Here is a 21,766-nt window from a genome sequence, read left to right as displayed (position 1 = left end):
GTTTGGTCTATTTCTATTTCTATATATACATATGGATCTTCAGTGTGACCTGAATTTTTTCATTTCTAAGACTATCCTAGATGACTTTTATGTTTGATAAAAAATTTTGTTCTTTTGAAAGTAGGCACAGCATAAATGGTGAGCAGATTTAAGGCTTGCGTAATCTTTTTAAATTTAGGACACTTGAGAAGTTTATTATAAACCAATGGAAATTCATAATGGCTTTCCTGTTTTCTTTTTCCCATAGTATGACAATCTTCTAAGCCAATTTGGATGCATGCAAGTTTCATCTTCAACTTCTTCACATTCATTGTCTGCTTCAGAGACTAGCCAGCCCCAAAGGTCTGGCAGTAATATAGACCAATACATTCATGATCTGGACAATAATTCTTTTGAGCTGGACTTACAGTTTTCTGAAGATGAGAAGAAATTATTATTGGAGAAGCAGGCCAGTGGAAACCCATGGTAAGAACTCTTAAAACATTTTAAGACATAAGTTATTTGAATATAGAAGATATAGGGAAGTGATTTTTTATTTAAAAGGTGACTTCTAACGTGATTGGTTGAATGATGCTTTTCATGGCTACAAATATTAGTGTTATTAAATGCTGATATTGTGGGGAAGTTCATAAGAACAATCCTTATGTGCTTGCCGTAAGAAGTATAGCAACAATATGCAGGTATATATTTCAGGGAAGTAGTACAAGGGTACAAAAGCTTGGATCCTCACAAACCATATGAATGATGTTAATTCAGTTAAGTTTCTTAACTTTGTGGTGGGATTAGGTTATGACTTAATAATATCCTTGTTGTGAAAGTTTTTAAACAATTTAAGCATTTTTAAAATAACTATCATGTGAAAGGCCTTGTGCTGTTCCATGGGGAGACAGATATAAATGGCCTTGTTCTCAAAGTCATTTATAGTCTTATTGGAGGACAGAGGTGGTGATGATGAGTGCACAAATAATTGATGCTATTCAGCATGACCTAAGTATATATAGCAAAAGTCTCTGCAATTTTATGTGAAAATTAAGGTGAGAGAAATCACTTTTTTTTCAGGGAGGTGGCATGGAGGGGGCATTCAGGGAAGACTTTGTAAAGGTGGTGTACTGTGATTTGAGCTCTGAAGAAAGATGACTTTACTAGGTGAGGATTAGGGTAGAAGGGTGAGAAGTTTGTTGTAGGCATGGGTGTCGGGGTGTTGGAGCAAAGGAACTGAAATGAGAGGAGGAAGGACAAGAATAGAGGGTAAAGAATAATCTAGTTTAACTGCAACACAGACTGCCTTAGGGGAGGGGAAGTCATGGAAGATTAAGCTCATTAGGTAGTTTGAAACCAGATTATGGAGACCTTGGAGTACTAGGCTGAGGAATTTATACTTTTTTCAGTAAGTAGTGGGCATCTACTAAAGGGTTTTTGAGAAAAGCATGGAGCAGTGCACTGGTGAGGGTACTTTGGCTTTGATGTAGAGAATGGATTGTAGAGGTTTGTCTTAAATTGTAATAGAAAGTTTCAGGAGGTTGTGAATCCTCTGTCATTGGAGGTCTTCAAGTAGAGGACAAAAAACTACTCACTGGGAACATTGTAGTGGGGCTTCATGTTGTGGGTGAGGTTCTTCTAAGTCTGATTTTTATAAATAGTTTTTCAGTCTCAGTTCTTGAATAAAAAAAGTTGTTTTTAGGAAACAATATGATTAAGGAAAAGAATTTTCAAAAAAAATTTGTCCCTCTAGTCACAAAATTTGTTTAAGCTGTAAAACCAGCTTAAATTTGTTCTTTTAGTGATGATGAGAAAGTAAATAAAATTCCTCTGAAAATTCTTGTGTTACCTAAAAATGGGTTTTTATTTTTCTAAGTGTTCAGAACAAATTCTAAGTGAATCAAGATAGTGACTCCATAGAACTTTGCACCATTTTGTTTCAGTTCAGCCTGTTCTACCCCAAATCATATCATACTATAGCTATTAAGCCCCTTTTCATGTAGCCTTTTTTTTATCTTTTAGAGGATGCATGCAGGTCAGTTTGAGGGGAAGAGTAAGGAAAACTTAAAATTGTCAGTTTCAAAAAAAAAAGAAAGAAAAGAAAAAGAAAATTCACCACAAATGAAGAGAAAATAGGAGAAATTATTGGAAATTTTTCCATAATAGTATTCCAACATAACTAATAACTTAAATGGATCCGTATTGGGGGCAGCTAGGTGGCGCAGTGGATAAAGCACCAGCCCTGGATTCAGGAGGACCTGACTTCAAATCTGGCCTCAGATACTTGACACTTACTAGCTGTGTGACTAGCTGGGCAAGTCACTTAATGCTCATTTCCCTACAAATAAATGAATGAATGAATGTAAATGGATCAATATTTATAGAAATAGAAAATACTGAGATTAAGAGGGAAAGAAATAGAAAACTTAACCAATCATAGAAAAGTTAACTGAACAAGCCATCAATTGATTCCCAAACCAGAAAACTTCAGGGCCAAATGAATTTACAAGTGAATTCTATCAAGTAAACATTGGAAGAACAGTTAATTCCAATATTACATAAACTCTTGCTTAAAATAGAAGGCATCCCAACAAATTCCTTTAATGATGTATATTCTTTTTTTAATGATAAAAGTATTTTATTATTTTTATTATTTTACAGTTACATGTAAAGATAGTTTCCAACATTTTTTGTGTGTGTGTGTGGGGGCGCAATGAAGGTTAAGTGACTTGCCCTAGGTCACACAGCTAGTAAGTGCCAAGTATCTGAGGGCAGATTTGAACTCAGGTCCTCCTCAATCCAGGGCTGGTGCTTTATTCACTGTGGTGCTTAGCTGCCTTCAACATTTGGGTTTTTTATTTTTTCCATTTTTAATTTTTTTCATAAAAATATTTTATTATTTTCCAGTTACATGTAGAGATAGTTTTCAACATTTGTTAAAAATTTTTCTCCCTCCCCAAGACAGCAAACAATCTGATATAGGTTATATATGTACAATCACATTAAACATATTTCTGCATTAGTCATGCTGTGTAAGAATCAGAGCAAAAAGGAAAAACCTCAAAAAAGAAAAATAAATAGTATGGTTCAATCTGCATCTACATTCCATACTACTTTTTTTTTTTTCCTGGATTTGGAGAGCAGTTTTCATCATGAGTCCCCTGAACTATCTTGCACTATTGTATTGCTGAGAAGGGGGCGAGGCTAGGTGGCACAGTGGATAAAGCACAGGCCCTGGATTCAGGAGTACCTGAGTTCAAATCCAGTCTCAGACACTTGACACTTAACTAGCTGTATGACCCTGGGCAAGTCACTCAACCCCCATTTCCCCACCAAAAAAAAAAGAAAGTATTGCTGAGAAGGGTTAAGTCCATCACAGTTGATCAACACACAGTGTTGTTGATACTGTGTACAATGTTCTTCCTGGTTCTGCTCATCTCAGCATCAGTTCATGTAAGTCCTTCTAAGTTTCTCTGAAATCTGCCTGCTAATTGTTTCTTACAGCACAGTAATATTCCATTACATTCATATACCACAACTTGTTCAGCCATTCCCCAATTGATGGGCATCCTCTCAATTTCCAAAGGGTATAAGACTGTGCAAAAAATACCACTACTAGGTCTGTATCCCAAAGAGATCATAAAAAGGGAAAAGGACCCACATGTACAAAAATATGTATGGCTGCTCAACATTTGTTTTTATAAGATTTTGAGTTCCACATTTTTCTACTTATCTCCTCTCTCTCCCAAGATAGAAAAAAATCTGATATAGGTTATACATGTACAATCACATCAAACATAATAAATATATTCTTTAAAATTTTTTGTAATTTTTAAAAAATCTATAAATGCATTTATTTCATGAAGAGAACACAGCATTTTTCATAAGAAGAGTTTGAGACAGGTAGGAGTGATATGCTAAGTAAAACTGTTGCACAGTCTTAGAATATTCATGTGTCACAATGTGTGGCAGCTGGTCTGGCATCTACCAGAGCACCGGCCCTAACTTTCTTTTATTTTTTTCTGTTTTTTTTTTTAAATTCTGAATAGAATTTTATTTTCCAAAATACATGTAAAAACACAATTTTAACATCAATTTAAAAAAAACTTTGTGTTCCAACTTCTCTTCCCCCCTCCATTCCCACCCCCTACCCACAAAGAACCCAATCAATTCAAAATGAGTTATACATGAGTAGTCATGGAAAAATTCCCATATTAGCTAGTTGTGAGAGGTAATTTGTTTTAATCAGCCAAAATTTGTCTTCTGAGAAACATTTCCATTTCCTCCTCAGTATATTCTTCCCTTCTCTTTCCATATCATGAAGACAAGAGAATTATTCTCAGGTCTTATCCATTTGGATTTTCTAGTTATATGTAGATGATGATGATAGGGTTCAAATGGGACACATCTGAATGTAAACAGTTTAGTTTATCCTTGTTTTTCCCTTGATCCATCATTCATATTTACCTCTTCATGAATGTGTCTGAACATTAGAGTTTCTCTGCAACTCTGGTCTTTTTATCAGGAATGTTTCAAATTCTTTCATTTCGTTAAACTCCCATGTGTCCCGTTCCGTCCCGTCCCGGTCGTCCCCCCCCCCGGTCAGTGTACTAGTTGGCTCCTTTCTTCTCACAGTGCACTGGTTTGAATCTGGTAGTTAAACCAGGGAGAGACAAAGCAGGGAAAGAAAGTTAATTACTATGAATGCAAAAATATTTAATAAAATATTACACATATTAAACAACAACAAAAAGTTATACACTGTGACCATGTTGGCTTTTTTTTTTTTTTTGGTGGGGCAATGATGGTGGCTTTTTTTTTTTTTTACTAGGATATAGGGTTGGTTTAATATTAGGAAAACTGTAACATAAGAGATCACATTGATAACTCAAAACAGTATAATTCACATGATTATATTGAAACATGCAGAAAAAGCTCTTGAGAAAATACAGCACTTAGTGTTAAAGCATTTAGGTATAAACATACTAAAATACATAAGAATAATGGGACTTTTCCATAATGTGATAAGTATCCATAAAAAACCAAGAACTAGTAGTGGGAGGTATGCCAGACGTCTTTAGAAATAAAAAGCAAGGATGTTTATTATCAGCAATATTATTTGATATAGTGCTAGAAATGCTAATTATAGTGATAAAACAGGAAAAATATTGAAGGAATAAACATGGGCAGTAAGTAAACAATTACCACTCTTTTGCAGATGATATAATGGTGAACTTAGAGAACTCTTGCGATTCAACTAAAAATTGATTGAAATAATACTAGCAAAGTTGCAAGGTATAAACATAAATGATCATCTTTCCTGAATTTTATCAATAAAACCCAGCACGGTTAAGTAGAGGAATTACAGTATAATCTGCCATGCAGTATATAGAATATTTCAGAGTCTATGTACACATAGAAAATTACATCACTACAACAGCAAAAAAGTATTTGTAGAACTATAGATCTATATAATTGGCAAGATCTTAATTATTCATGATTGGGCCATGTGAAAGTAGCAAAAATAAAAAAGCTCTCTAAACTAATATGCTCACTCAGGACCATTACAATCACAATACCAAAGCGTATTCTTCTCTACAGAGCTAGGGAAAAAAAATTATCTGGAAAAACAAAATTGGATTTCAAGGGGAAATAAAGCTAACAAATGAGAATGAAGGAGAATTAGCATTTTCAGATTTCAGTCTAGACTACAAAATGGAGTAATCAGTAAAATTATCTGGTACTGGTTAAAAAACAGGATCAGTGCAACAGATTCTTTGATCATCACACAAAAGCAGATGAACATTTTAGCATAATATGTGGATTAGTTTTGTTTTACTGTGCTTACTATTTTATTTTTTTTACTTGGGTGGGTTTGTAAAGAAGGGAGCTTGCATCAGTGATACAAATATGAAAAAGAAGGCAAATGAGGTAGCGTTTATATTTAAAAATGCACAGAAGAGAACAGAAGGAGGTTCAAAAGAACACAGGCAAACAGAACAGGTTTGGGCTAAGTTGTTAAATTTCTTATTCTTTAAAAAAAATGCATCCTAAAAGTAACAGTGATTTGTTCATTCTTTTTCTGTTCTTTGTTTATGGAAATGCCGATGTTTTTCAAGATAAGAAATGACCCAAAAAACCCCGATAAAAATAAATCTGTAATTGTAGTATAAATGAGATGAGAGCATGAGCTAGGGTGGTAGCTGAGTGAGTGGTGCAGTGGATAGAGGCTTGGATCTGGAGTCAGGAAAACTCATCTTTGTGACTTCAAATCCGGTCACAGAAACTTACTGTGTGATCCTGAGCAAGTCACTTAACTCAGTTTGCCTTAGTTTCCTCATCTGTAAAATGAGCTGGACAAGGAAATTACAAACCACTCCAGTATCTTTGCCAAGAAAACCTAAAATAGGGTCATGAAGAGTTGGACAAACTGAAACAAATGAACAACAACAACTTATGTGAGATTTTGTAGAGGTAGAAACAGCAGGTATTGGCAGCTGCATGGCTAGATGAGGTGAGGGAAAGTGAATCAAGAAAAATCACCAGTTTTCCAACCTGGGTTATTGTGAGGGTGATGGTGCCCTTGATAGTAACAGGAAACTCTTGCCGCCGCCGGGCCCCCCCCCCCCCCCCCCCCCCCCCCCCCGTGATCTTCAGATTCTTTTGATTGGTGCTTTGTTTTCTAAATCCAGAAGTTCTTGTATTATTTCCTGCATTATCATGTTCAGGTTTGTTTTTTTTTTTAAATCACGTTCTTCTGGAATATTTATCCTTAAGTTGTCTTTGATTGTTGTTCGTTGTCTTTGATACTAGCAGCTTTTGCTCATATGAGTGAAGAAAGTATTTATTATGTACTCAATATGTGCAAAGTACTGTGTTAAGCCTTGCAGGCAGAAATAGAAATAGTCTCTGCTCTCAAGGAGTTCATAGTCCAAGAGGGAGATAACACATTTAACACTTGTGGAATGTTTCACATGCAAATCAGTTGAAAAGTTCCCCTGGTGCCTAAGAGTGAAGTAGCAAAGCAAAGGGTAATGCTTCTTCATTAAAGTAATTTCCTCTGGTACAGGGCCAAGGACTTTGGTGACAAGAACTTTCTTTTCTGGGTCATCAGTAGTTGTGGCTTCAGTCCCTCCAGGAGCATTTTCTAGGCTGCATGTTGAGGAAAATGAATATTATGCTCTATTATTTAATAACCAGTATTACTTAGATTAAAAAGTATCTTTTTTACTCATCTTTGTCTGACCCCACTTCTGAAGGGCAGGCAGTTTCTTTTTTTTGTTTGTTTCTTTTTTTTATTGAGGCAATTGGGGTTAAGCGACTTGCCCAGGGTCACACAGCTAGTAAGTGTCAAGTGTCTGAGGCCGGATTTGAACTCAGGTCCTCCTGACTCCAGAGCTGGTGCTCTATCCACTGTGCCACCTAGCCGCCCCTTAATTTTTTTTTTTTTGTTTCTTTTTTTTTTTATTGAAATTCTTTTTTTTTTTTTGGTGAGGCAATTGGGGTTAAGTGACTTGCCCAGGGTCACACAGCTAGTAAGTGTCAAGTCTCCGAGGTCAGATTTGAACTCAGGTCCTCCTGACTCCAGAGCTGGTGCTCTATCCACTGTGCCACCTAGCTGCCCCAGATATTTATTTATTTTATTTATTTTTTGCGGGGCAATGAGGGTTAAGTGACTTGCCCAGGGTCACACAGCCAGTAAGTGTCAAGTGTCTGAGATCGGATTTGAACTCAGGTACTTCTGAATCCAGGGCCACTGCTTTATCCACTGTGCCACCTAGCCGCCCCCTGGGCAGGCAGTTTCTGATGGGTGTGATGCAGCATTGTGATCACTCCCAACTTTCAAGGCATCTGCTCATTAACCAGCTTGTCTTGGGACCCTCCCAAGTAGGATACCTCTTCCCTGCCTTCTGTTTTATCCTATAAATAGAAGCCAGCCAGCTTGAGCTAGGTCATCCCCACAAGGCATGTCTTTTTTCCTTGCTTTTTCTTCATCAAAGTTGGTGGTAACTTGTCCCACAGTTTGGGAGACCAAGCTGGGGAGATCCTGATTGGAGTGGTTTTGTTCTTCTAGCCAAGCTTGCCACCAGCATCTGGCTTTCCTAAAGCAGCTAGCATTCCTTAAGTGTCAGAGAGGGGGTATAATCAGCCTCATCTAAAGTCCAACCCACTTTCCCTGTTCAGTTGTTTCTCTCTGTGACCCCATTTGGGCTTTTCTTAGCAGAGATTCTGCAGTGGTTTGCCATTTCCTTCTCCAGCTCATCTTACAGATGAGGAAACTGAAGCAAACAGTGAAGTGACTTGCCCACGGTAACATACCAGATTTGGACTCAGGAAGATGAATCTTCCCTATTCCAAACTCAGTGTTGTATTAACTGGGCTACCTAGGTGCAGACTAATCCTTCCCCCCTAGATTAATCTTTTTACCTGAGGGTTATTCCTCCCTTTACTTTCCTCCCCCACATGAAGTAATAGGGAGAGGCTGAGAACTATCAACCCACCTCCTTATTAAAATGTCCACCAGTTGGGATTGCCTTACCTTTGCCAGGGGAGGTCCAAATTTTGTGTTGTCAGGCCAGTCAGAAAGAAGGCCCACCTAGATTTAAAAAACTCTGTTGGCCCTCACTCCAGGTCCTTTGACACAATTGAAGGCAATCCAGATACCCCTTTATTAATAGGTTTGGCACCCTGTTAATAAACTTATCTTACTTGGAGAATTGCCTCAGTTCACCCTTTTGTTTATTAAATTATACTCAAAGCAATTTCCACAGGGCTGTTTCCCAGGATTATAGCTGAGGAGAGGCCACTGGGTTGGAAAGCAAGACTATTCCCAAGGTTCTGGGCCTAGGGCTACCTTCCATCAGAGTCTATTGTGACGTGGTGGTCAAAGTGGTGGTAGCAATTTGACCTTCCTGCCCCAGGCTGTTTCCTGTTTCCCTTTCAGTGTGCCTTGCAGCTTCATCCAGGCTGACTGGCCTGCTCTGTGGGTAGCAGTTGGCTGAGATGACTAGCTCCTTCTCCATCTTCTGGCTGATGGATGGTGAGAGCTGGGTTGGAAGCAGTACGAGTGATCTGTGCAGTGATGCCACTCCTAAGGTTCTTGTGCTTATATGTCTATTGGTTGTCATAGTCAATAGTTGTTGATGCTGGTAGTATCAGGAAGGTGTGCTCCTTTTCCACATGATTTCTCCCCACAATGATGGCTGTTGGGTTTTTTTTTGTTTGTTTGTTTTTTTTTGGAGGATTTATACTCCCTAGGCTCTTGGGTTTAGAAAACTGGGCTATCTTTATCAGGGACTGAAAAGAAATGGTGGTGGTGGTGGTGGTTTAATTTGTCGGGTAACCTTGCTATTTCAGCTAGGCTGCCTCAGTTTCTCTTTGGTGGCAGTTGATTGCTCTTGCTGTCCCCTTCCTTATAGGAATTACTTTCTTGGATGATGCCTGTGAAGGTGGGAGCTGTTGCAACATTTTTCTGTTCTGTTAATCATTTCTGCTGTGCAGGCCATAAATTTTTTTTTTGTCCTTTGTTGCTTAAGTTTTTCATTTCTCTTTTAAACCATACTAGAAATCTTTTTTGTTTTATACCCTCACATGATTTTGTGTTTCATTAGGCATTGGTTTAGTTTACTTTGTCTGGTAATATTTATTATAATCTTCTATATATTTTAATACTCAATCTTTCTTCTAATTTTAGGATAATCTCTTTTTTCAGTATTTTATTTTTCTTCAATTACATGGGGAACAATTTTTTGCATTCGTTTTTAAACAATTTTTAACATTCATTTAAAAAATTTTGACTTCCAGATTTTCTCCCTTTCTCCCCCTGTCCCCCATTCAGAAAGGAGGCAACTCCATGTAGGATATACATGTGTAGTCATGAAAAACATAGTCATGTTATGATAGAAAACGGACCAAAAAATCAAGAAAAATGAAGATAAAAAAATTATGCATTAATCTGTATTCAGACACTATCAGTTCCTTTTTTGGGGAGCGATAGCGATTTTCATCATAAGTCCTTCAGAGTTGTCCTGGATCATTGCAATGCTGAGAATAGTGAAGTCATTCATGGCTAAAAAGTTAAAATATATTTAATTAAAAGAAAAATAGGGAAACTATACTATGTGTCACTAATATTATTATTATTATTTTATTTTATTTTATTTTTAGTGAGGCAATTGGGGTTAAGTGACTTGCCCAGGGTCACACAGCTAGTAAGTGTTAAGTGTCTGAGGCCAGATTTGAACTCAGGTACTCTTGATTCCAGGGCCAGTACTCTATCCACTGCACCACCTAGCTGCCCCACTAATATTATTTAATAATGTTTTAGACCATTTAAAATCACTACACAGTATAAAATACCTGAGAGTATACCTGCCAAAACAGACAAGGAACTACATGAACACAAACATAAGGCACTTTTTATACAAATAAAGTCAGATTTAAATAAATGAAGTAATATTTATTCTTCGTAGATAGGTAGAGTCACAATAAAAATGACAGTTTTACCTAAGTAATCTATTTATTCGATGCCATCCCAATCAAATTTACTAAAAAAATTATTTTATGGAATTAGAAAAAAATAACAATTTATTAGGAAGAGCAAAAGGTCAAGAATTTCTAAGAAACTAAGGGGAAAAACTGTAAAGGAAAGAGGCTCAGCTGTGCCAGACTTAAAACTGTATTATAAGGAGAGCATTGTTGAAGTATAAAATGGATAATTTCGATCATTTTAATTTAAAGTTTTGAGTTCCAGGGGCAGCTAGGTGGTGCAGTGGATAGAGCACTGGCCCTGGAGTCTGGAGGACCTGAGTTCAAATCCGGCCTCAGACACTTGACACTTACTAGCTGTGTGACCTTGGGCAAGTCACTTAATCCCAATTGCCTCACTTAAAAAAAAAAAAGAATCCAATAAAGTTTTGAGTTTCAAATGCTATCCCTCCTTCCCTCATTGCCCTCCTCCCTCCCTGAGGTGTTAAGTTATTAGATACAGGCTATACATGTACAGTTATGTAAAACATTACCACATTAGTCATTTTGTATAAGAAGACTCGAATAAAAGGGGAAAAAATGAACGAAAGTGAAAAGTAGCATGCACTAGTCTGTGCTCAATCAATATTAGTTCTTTCTTTGGAGGTGGATAGTATGCTTCATCATTAATCCTTTGGGAGTGACTCAGATCATTGAATTAAGTCATTCACAGTTCGTGGAACCATATTGTTGTCACTGTGCACAACGTTCTCTTGGTTTTGGTCATTTCATTATACATCAGTACCTGTAAATCTTTCCAGGCCTTTCTGAAATCATGCTGCTGGTCATTTCTTATAGCACAATAACATTCCATTACAATCATATACCATAGCTTGTTTAGCCATCCCCTAAATGAAGGGCATCTTTTTTATTTCCATTTGAATTATTTTAAATTAAAAAATTCTTGTATAGATAAAATCAGTGTAGCCTAGAATGGAAAGAAAGTAGAAAATTGGGGGGAAATCTTTCCTAGACAGTCTCTGAGATAGGATGTGATTGAGTTGAAATACTGCTATGACAGAAGAAAGGATGAACTGGTTGATTTAGAAAAATATGGAAGTACTTGAACGAATGGAGGAAGATGCTGTCCACCTCCAGAAAAAGAAATGACAAACAGGAATATGCACATTATGATCTTAAATACGTGTGTGTGTGCGTGTGCGTGTGTGTTCTGGTTTAATTTTAGCCTCCTGGGGAAAAAAAGTAAGTACACAGTAGAGAACAAAAGAAAACCCAGAAGGAAGCAAAGCAAAACTGGGTAGCTTTGAAAACTATGTATATTTGTTATTTAGGCTTTCTTGAAATGAAAATTTATTGTTTTATATTGAATCCTCTCATGTTCTGCTATGTACATGGAAATGTTTTTTTTCCTTATTTTGTATTTAAATTGAAAATGAATAAAAAACTTATACCAAAAAAAGTCTAGCAATAAGGAAAATAGGAAGGTAGTCTGTGACAGATGGGAAACTCAAGAATGAAATTTGAAGGCACAGAGAGGAATAGTTCTGATGAAGAGCAAATGGCCGTCTGTTTAAAGAAACTAATGTGGATGCTTAGGAAGTAAAGGCATATAATGACTGGTGAATATGTGATAGCATGGAATACACCTGTGAGCATAGTGTTTGGTGTGCTAAAACTCAGAATAAGTTGATACTGGCTTGGAAAGCTTTGGACAACAACAACAGAAACAAAAAAATTAAAGGCATTTTGGGAAAGAGGAGCAAAGAAGAGAGACGATCATGGCTTAGTTTGCTTAGGAAGATGATATTCAGTAACCAAAGGTAGAGCTTTTTATTTCTCTCTCTCCTTTTTTTTTTCCTTCTATTTTTTTCTGCCAGTCAGAATAGTATATGAAAGGACAGAACATCATTAACTGGTTAATTTGGAAACTGAAATCCAAGATATTTAGGGCAATACTGGGAGTCATATTACTACTCTTGGTTCTTGACTTGTGTATCTCTAGCTGGAACTTCATCTATATCATGCCCACTAACTGTAGATGGTCCCTCAAGAAGACATTTTCCTGGGCCCTCCTTCTCTCTGCTGAATTAGGTCATGAGGCCTTTAACTATATCTTTGGGTAGTAGAAGAATTAATGCTTTTGTTGAGCTAAATGATCTTGGAAAAGTCTTGGAGAATAGGAGATACATTGTAGTATATGAAAAAGACAAACTAATATAATAATAATTATTGAAAAAGGGGGAAGAGTATGAATTCTTTACTCTCTTGGCAAGTGAGCATGACCTCAATGCCTGATAAAATTCTAGAACACATCTATGAATAGTATAGATAACATCTAAAAAAGGAAACAATAATCATTGGGTTTCAGACTAGAGTTGGAAGGGACCTTATAGGTTTGTACTACTGTTCTAATTTCATAAGTGAGGACACTGAGTCTCCAAAGAGTTTAAGTGAGTTACACACAGTTATACAGGTAGTAATTGGCAGGAAAAGAGTAGCATGGACAAATCAAGAACAGGCCATGTCAAAATAATTCTTGTAAAAAAAAATCTTAATTGATTCTTTTTGTCTTTACATTATAGTTATTCTATTGCTGCACTTCTAATTGACCTTTGTGAAAAAGAAAAAGTTATGCAAAAACATACATTTAATAGTATATACATTATTCCTTCCTAGTAGTACTTGCAGCCTCAGTTCTTTTTGTTCCTTAAGGAAGGGATTTATATCTTTTAAAATATAGTGTTATATTAGCTGATATATCAGAGGGATTATCTGAATTCAGGTTAGTTGAATTTTAGCAAAACATTTGATTCTGTCTGTCCATGACTTTGTGTACAAACTAGAAAGAATGTGGGCTGGAAGCAAATGTCAGCATACTATGGTCCATGTACCACATCTGGGCCTCTGCTTGTTTTGGTTTGGCTTTTGGATTAAGATTGATACCTTGGGGGCAGCTAGGTGGCACAGTGGATAGAGCACTGGCCCTGGATTCAGGAGTACCTGAGTTCAAATCCAGCCTCAGACACTTAACACTTACTAGCTATGTGACCCTGGGCAAGTCACTTAACCCCAATTGCCTCACTAAAAAAAAAAAAAAAAAAGATTGATACCTTGCAGGATGTACAGAAACAGGTAGTGGGTCCAATTCTGTCTCAGAGGCTTTAGTCTGCCTATTAATAATAGGTAATTTGGAACTGTTTGAATGTCTAAAGCCAAAGAGTAGTTTGTTTGTTTTTTTCCAAAGAGTAGGTTTGTTTGTTTTGTTTTGTTTTGTTTTAGTGAGGCAATTGGGGTTAAGTGACTTGCCCAGGGTCGCACAGCTAGTTAAGTGTTAAGTGTCTGAGGCTGGGTTTGAACTCAGGTACTCCTGACTCCAGGGCTGGTGCTCTATCCACTGCGCCACCTAGCTGCCCCTCAAAGAGTAGTTTTTAATGATTGGAAAGGTGTCCCTAGTATAGTATACCAAACATTAGTGCATTACCCTTTACTGACTTGGATAAGAGCAAAAATGGAATACATATCAAAATTGAGTTAGGATTCAAAAATATGTTGAAAGGTTAGAACACTGGGCCAAATTTAAATTTCATTTAATAGACAAAAAGTGTAAGTCTTAAATTTGTCAGTTTCATAAGTATGAGAAAGTAGGGGCTATGGCTTGACAGAAGTTCTTCCAAGTTTTTCCAGTTTTAGTCAACTGGAAACTCAACATCAGGAAAATAATATGAATGATAAAAAAAGTAAATTCATCATTGCTTTGCAGCAAAAGAGGAAGGCATGTGATCCTCCCATTGTAATGGCCTGGGTAAGACCACATTTAGAGCCTTGTATACTGCTCCTACCACATTCCAAGAAGGACAGTTGCCAAAATTTAAAAATATATACACACACTTCAATTAACAAGCATTTATTATCTTCTCTCTCTTTCCCGGATACATATTCCATGGGGAGAGTGGGGAAAGGAGAATACAAAAGAGGGGAGGAAGAAAAGGAAAACCCTTAAAACAAACATGTTTTAAAGCAAAACAGATTTAAGGGCCATGTCAAAGACTATGTACCTCATTCTGCCTCTTTAATTTATCACCTCTCTGTCAAAGAGGGTGGGTTGCATGCTTCATCATTGGTTCTCTGGAATCATGATTGATCATTGCATTGATCATAGTTCTTAGGTCTTTCAAAATTCTTTCACTATAATGCTGCTATTGTATAAATTGTTCTCTTGATTTTACTCACTTTACTTGGTTTTGAATAGTCTCAAATCTATAGTTTGAAAAATTACTTTCTTCCCCTTTTTTAATATTTGTCATGTGAGATTTAAAATTGGATATTAGATCATAAATCTCCCCTACTTAACCCTTCCCTTATTTTATCTCCCAGACTAGTAAATGGAAGAAGCTTCTGGTTTTCTAGATAGAGCCTTTATTGTATATAAGGTGTTGTTGATTAGAAGGATAGGAAAATAGAAATACAGTACAAATCGTCTTAAATCTAGGCTTAGTCTATATTCCTTATAAAAACTCACCAAACCGATTTAGGCCACCTTTGGAGTGAGTCAGACCGTCTGTGCCGCGCCGCCAGGAGTCCCGCCAAGCCGGCAAAAAGGCTACTCCCGTTCTCTCCACCCCGGAAGTCAAAAAACCCGGCAGACAGTCTGACATGCGCAGCAGGCGGACTGTTCATCTCCTCCCCAAAAGGGTGGTCCTTGAAAAACTGGCGTCTTTCAGTTATCCTAACCGACTGTTAAAAACTTTCATATTTTACCACAGTCACATATACTGATGAGTATCCATTTCTGTTGATGTATTTGGAAACAAATGAATATCAACAGAAGGAACCCAGAATCAATCTCTAGGGATTGTGATGTTTAAAATCTGATGTGTCCTCACCTGTCCTATCTTCTCTTCTTCCCCCCCACCCAAGTTTTGGGGGGGGGGAACTAGCTAAGATTTACTGTTAAATTCAGCAAGAGCTTAGGCTTTTAAGTATTTTTTTAAAGAGTGAAGACAACACATGGAGTACAGTAGTGCAAGAAAAGCCTATCTACTTTCCTCCCTCCCCCTCCCCCTCCCCCTCCCACCAACCCAAAGTCCCTACAGGAAAAAGGGCCAATCCAGGGAGCCAGCCTCACTTTCTTACTTCCTTTCTCCCTCCCAGAAGGAGAGGTCCTTCGAGCTGATTGGTTGAGGGTGGTCTCCTGTTGATGTTGTAGTGCACAGCCTCTGAGAACAACACCCCACTCAGGGCCAGCCAGGTGTGGTCTTGATTTAATCACCTTTAAATAGGTTCTCAGTCAGTCTCTCAGTCTCACCCAATTCAATCAATTCCAAATCAATCTTCAGGTATGGGCCCCTGAGCGGCTGCCAAATCCTATTATTTTATCACAGGATATAAAGCCTTAGTCAGAATCTAAAGGACACGAAGACACATACAAGTGGTACTTTCATTACTACTTTCAATGTCAAGTAGTAACTCAGGAAAAAAGGAGGATACTGAAAAAAGAACAGTTGGTTAAGATCATGATGTCAGAGAACTGGATTTAGTTCTCTGGACCATGCAGAAATCATCAGGTTGTTGAGTTTTTGGAAAGGGATGAAGTTCCTCTTGCCACAAACCCATGTTAGAAGAATCCACTTTCTTCCCTCTTTGAAAATTAGTATGTTTGACCATCTCCAGTCTTGGGATACCCTTACTGTTTTCCATGGTTGTTTAGAGATCACCAGCAGTTACTCAGTAATCAGATCCACAAATTATTTCAGTATCTTAACCTATAATTTGTTGGGTGCAGGTGATTTGAACTTACTGAGCATAGCTAGATGCTTAACCCCCTTACCCCAAAACCAAAACAAAAGAAAAAAATAACATAATATTGAAAGACTTTCCTCACTTATTTTGTGTCTCCAATAACAATTATTATTTTCTTTGTCAGTCTAGACCCTTGGTACAAAGACAGGAATAAAATAAATAGACCTTGCTCATTTCCACCTTTTCTCTGACTCCCATTATCATTGCCCCATCTCTCTCCCCATAAGGTCCTAACTTACCTGTGTCCCCAAATGCTAGTGCTCCCTTCATTAATTTAATTTTTATTCACTTTGTATACATTTTGTGTTTATTTCTGTGACTTTTATTCTTCCCAGTAGAATGTGTCTTTTGAGGTTAGGGGCTCTCTTGCTTTTGTTTTTGTGTCCCCTGGGCTTAGTAGTATAAGGATAGCATTATATTGCACAAAGTATAAGTATTTAATAAATGTCTATTGAATAGATGATTAAATGATTTGGAAAATTAATTAAATTATGTATCAGACTTAAAACTAAGTTCTTTGTTCATATACTTGGCCTAACATGAATTTGAGGTTGTTTTTCTACCCAATTTGAAATGGTAGGTAGACTGTACTTAAAGCTTATTGATTATTAACTATTTTTTGCATTTTTGACACCTGCCCATTACTTTACATGTTTATGATTTTAAACTGTGACTTCGTTTTCCGACTGAGTCCGACTGACATTTTTCATTGTGAAGTCTGTCCAGGGTGTCTTCCTCTTGAGTAGAAATTTTTCTTTTTGTTTAATAGTATTTTATTTTTCCAATTACGTGTGAAGATAGTTTTCAAAATTCATTTTTGTAAGATTCTGAGTTCTAAACTATTCTCCCTCTCTCCCTTCCCTCCCCATCTTGAAGTCTGAAAGCAATCTGATATAGGTTACACATTATAATCATGTTAAAACATTTCCACATTAGTCATGTTGTGAGAGAAGAATCACAAGAAAAGGGTAATATTAGTGAAATTTTTAATTAAGATCATTGGGCCATAGATATAGAGCTAGAAATGACTTTAGATATCCTCTTGTCTAACCCCCTCTTGTTTTTTTTTTTTTTTTGGTGAGGCAGTAAGGGTTAAGTGACTCGCCCAGGGTTACACAGCTAGTAAGTGTCAAGTGTCTGAGTTCATATTTGAACTCAGGTCCTCCTGAATTTAGGGCCGGTGCTTTATCCACTGCGCCACTTAGATGTCCCTAAACCACCTCATTTTTATAGATGAGGAAGCTGAGGCTGAGAGAGGTGAAGTGTCTGACCCATAATATAGGTGGTTTATTTGTATTTTTGTTATAGAGTTATGAAGGATAGATATGTAGAAATATTTTTCCCAGTAGTTTAACGAGGGAAAAATTTTATTTCTTTTTCTTTTTTTTTTTTGGCGGGGCAATGGGGGTTAAGTGACTTGCCCAGGGTCACACAGCTAGTAAGTGTCAAGTGTCGGAGGCCGGATTTGAACTCAGGTACTCCTGAATCCAGGGCGGGTGCTTTATCCACTGCGCCACCTAGCTGCCCCAAAAAGTTTTATTTCTTAAGTCAAGTGATACTTGGTTGCCTATGTCGGGCTGTTAGCTCTCCTTAAAATTTAGATAAAGAGCTTATGTCAAGGAATTGATTGTATTTTTGGAATTATATTTTGAGTTTCTTTATACTATTCTTAGGAAATCCGAGCTCAAATAGTATAATTTTCATTTGCATTCTACTAGGATGAGAGATGTCTCTTTAGGAGAAATGTGAAGAAGTACCATAGATTTCCATCTGATTTCTCCAACAGAAGTCCCTCATTCTCATTTTCTTTTCTTAATAGGCACCAGTTTGTAGAAAATAACTTAATACTAAAAATGGGTCCAGTAGATAAAAGAAAGGTAAGTGGATTTCATTTTAATAACCTGCTTATAAACCTTTTTCCTTTCCTTTCCTTTCCTGTCCTGTCCTGTCCTATCTGTCCTGTCCTGTCCTTTCTTTTTTTTGCGGGGCATTGAGTGTTAAATGACTTGCCCAGGATCACACAGCAAGTAAGTTTCAAGTGTCTGAGGGCAGATTTGAACTCAGGTCCTCCTGAATCCAGGGCCAGTGCTTTATCCACTGCGCCACCTAGCTGCCCCCCCTCAAGTGGTATTTCTAAGAAGATAGTGTTTTTTCTGGTGGATTTAAAAAAAAAATAATATATGAAGCTAACCTTTCCAAATATTTCATAGTTTACAGATTGTATGAGGTAGTTAGTATAATTATTAATGTCCCCATTTTACAGATGAGTTAAATGAGACTGAGAAGGGTGACTTGACTTATTAAAGGCAACATAGCTTGTAAATAGCTTCCTCAGTCTCTGGTTTACTGACCTCTAAGCGAAGTCCCTTTCCATGCTTCTTACATTCCATGTATTTCCTATATTATCTGGAATTAATAATTAACCCAGTTTAACAACTGAGGGTGGAAGACCAAGGGAGTAATACGTATATTTGTCTGATGAAGGTAGTAGCAAAATTCATACCTGGTCTCACAGCACTGACTCTCATGCCTATATTCTTTATTATGTATATTTACCAGGTTTCCCCAGTTAAGATTTCCTTTCAGTTTAAGAATGACTTGTGGTTTTTCAGCAGGCATTCTTTTTTTTCTGTCTTTTAAAAAAAAATTTTTTTTAAGATAAGAATTTTTAAAAAATTAATAAAGTATTTTATTTTTTTCCCGTTACATGTAAAGATAGTTCTCAACTTTTGTTTATACAGGCTTTCCAATTTCTGATTTTTCTCCCTCCCTCCCCCCTCCCCTAGACAGCAGGTAATCTGATATAGGTTTATATATATATATATATATATATACACACACATATATATATATACATACACACACACACATAATAACATTAATCCTATTTCTGCATTAGTCTTGTTATAAGAGAAGAATCAGAGCAATGATGAAAATCCTCAAAATAGAAAAAACATCAGCACCAGAACCAAAAGAAATAGTATGGTTCCTTCAGCATCTATACTCCACAGTTCTTTTTTTTTTTCCTTCGATTTGGAGATCCTCTTCTATCATGAGTTCCCTGGAACTCTTCTGTACCATTGCATTGGTGAGAAGAATATAGTCCATCACAGTAGATCAACACTCAAATGTTGATGATACTGTGTACAATGTTCTTCTGGTTCTGCTCATCTCACTCACTCATCATCAGCCCACGCAAGACCCTCCAGGTTTCTCTGAACTCCTCCTGCTCATCATTTCTTACAGCACAATAGTATTCCATTGTATTCATGTACCACAACTTGTCCAGCCATTCCCCAATGGATGGGCATCCCCTCAACTTCCAATTCCTTGCCACCACATAAAGAGCAGCTATAAATATTTTTGTACATGTGGGTCCCTTTCCCCTTTCCATGATTTCTTTGGGAAAAAGACCCAAAAGTGGTATTGCTCGGTCAAAGGGTATGGACAGCTTTATCACCCTTTGGGCATAATTCCAAATTTCAGCAGGCATTCTTAATGTTCTAGACTTTTTTTTCCCCCTAGGAGTTAAGCAAATAAAGTAAAATATTTAAAATTGAATTTATTCTCTTTCGTATAGATACCAATTTTGTTAAAACAGCTTTGACGTCCATGTCTAAAAAGTGAAAAGTTCACAAATTTTCATCAGCTTGCCTGCTCCTAGTCTGTTTCATCTATCAGTGTTATTTACTGTACTTTCCCTGACTTATTATTTCTGTCTGTAGCCTGAAACAACAAATCTCAACTAATAGAAACAAAGCCTATGGACAAGAAGACATTCATTTGTGTTTTGTTTTTTTTTTGTTTGTTTGTTTTTTCTGATTTTGTTTTTTTTGGTTTGTTTTAGTGAGGCTGTTGGGGTTAAGTGACTTGCCCAGGGTCACAGAGCTAGTAAGTGTTAAGTGTCTGAGGCTGGGTTTGAACTCAGGTACTCCTGACTCCAGGGCCGGTGCTGGATCCACTGTGCCATCTAGCTGCCCCTAGAAAACATTCATTTGTAAAGAATTCCCTTTACTCTGGGAAGGGAGGGGGAAAAATGCCTTGTATGACAAGGGACCTGATTGGAATAGTTCTAACTTCTTTTAGTCATTGGAACATTGGAACATATATGGGTATAGAAAATTTTGCCTCTGCCTGCTTCATTATCTGTCTATAGCAGTCTGTGTAATGGAAGTGAGAATATTTCAGAATCTGCTTCATTGGAAGCACATTGATGTGATAAAGGGAAAATTATATTGCAGAACGCACCTTGGAAGTGCTTGGCTTTCTTTTCCATTTTTCCTCTTCCCTATGTGAAGTTCAGGTTGGGGAAATTGTAGAGAATTGGCTTGGTCACAAAGGTGAATGGTGTTTATTTGCCTTATTACAGATAGAAGTTGGCCCCTAGGAACTTTAATGGGCAATCATAGAAATGACCCTCCATAAATAATTCTTGCATTTTCATTTTGGAAAATATGGATGTTTATATTTATTTGTATCAGGGTTTATTTGCACGCCGTCGTCAATTACTCCTTACAGAAGGACCACATTTGTATTATGTGGACCCTGTCAACAAAGTCCTGAAAGGAGAAATTCCCTGGTCACAAGAACTTCGGCCAGAAGCCAAGAATTTTAAGACCTTTTTTGTTCACACAGTAAGTATTCTTCCTGAGCTCTTTGCTTTGCTTTATAACTTATACTTTCTGATGGCTATGATAATGATAACAACAACAACAATAATAATTATAGCTACTGTTTATATAAGTGTTACACCACTTTGCTTCTAGTAACTTTGTTCCACAGTTAAGTGTCACTATTTTCCTTTAGAAATTCAGAAGATTTGTGGTTCCATCTGTGTGAGAACTTTTTATACTAATATAGATAGTATATCCTTAAGGTTTGAGTAAATGATTCTCATGAGTAGCCGTGTCCAGCCATCTCTTTATCAGCATCTCCACACTTAGGCTGGTCCTCAAATAGCAGGCTCATGTTCTATGACTATTTCCATATTTGAAGCCTTTCTGACTCCCTTGGCATAGCCTTTGAGAACTCACGGTCACCTCTGTCCCACAATTAGCCATTAGAATAGAAGTTTGGGGGGCGGATACATATTTTGTAGATCAGGAAATGGAGCCATGGAATAGTTTTATGACGTGACCATAGTCTCAAAGCTTATAAGTGGTGGAGTCAGAATTTAAATCATTTTTCTGACCCCAACTTTTCTTCTATATCATGCTGTCTTCTTGCATGATTGTCTGCACTAAGGTGAATGACCAAAAAAGAGAACTTTACTAATTAAACATTTTTCTTGTGCTGCCCTCTTACCTTCCACCACAAGTCAGACTCATTTAGAATACCATTTTGTGGATTCAGTTCCACCTGTTTGGTTTCTTATACCTCTACTTAGGAATTAACCTGATCTCTTTTCAAGTCTGTGCTTTTCTTTGTGTTTTTTTTTCCTTCCATTTTTCAAACAATGTTTTGTTCTTAATTTTATTGGCACCTTTTGGTTTTACTCTAG

The 21,766-nt window shown here is 37.0% G+C and overlaps 1 protein-coding gene across 5 annotated transcripts in view; it reads left to right on the top strand.

The window, feature by feature from the left end:
• Positions 1-21,766, top strand: part of PDPK1 (3-phosphoinositide dependent protein kinase 1) — a 122,922-nt gene that overhangs the window by 99,833 nt on the left and 1,323 nt on the right. For all 5 annotated transcript variants that reach the window (XM_043980449.1, XM_043980431.1, XM_043980438.1 and 2 more), the window contains 3 exons: positions 248-465; positions 18,086-18,143; positions 20,748-20,900. In XM_043980449.1, the coding sequence (XP_043836384.1) occupies positions 248-465; positions 18,086-18,143; positions 20,748-20,900 (429 nt within the window). The remainder of the gene's footprint in view (positions 1-247; positions 466-18,085; positions 18,144-20,747; positions 20,901-21,766) is intronic.

The sequence above is a fragment of the Dromiciops gliroides genome, chromosome 1 (assembly GCF_019393635.1).
Source record: "Dromiciops gliroides isolate mDroGli1 chromosome 1, mDroGli1.pri, whole genome shotgun sequence".
Classification (NCBI taxonomy): domain Eukaryota; kingdom Metazoa; phylum Chordata; class Mammalia; order Microbiotheria; family Microbiotheriidae; genus Dromiciops; species Dromiciops gliroides.
This window is presented reverse-complemented; position numbering and strand designations above follow the sequence as displayed.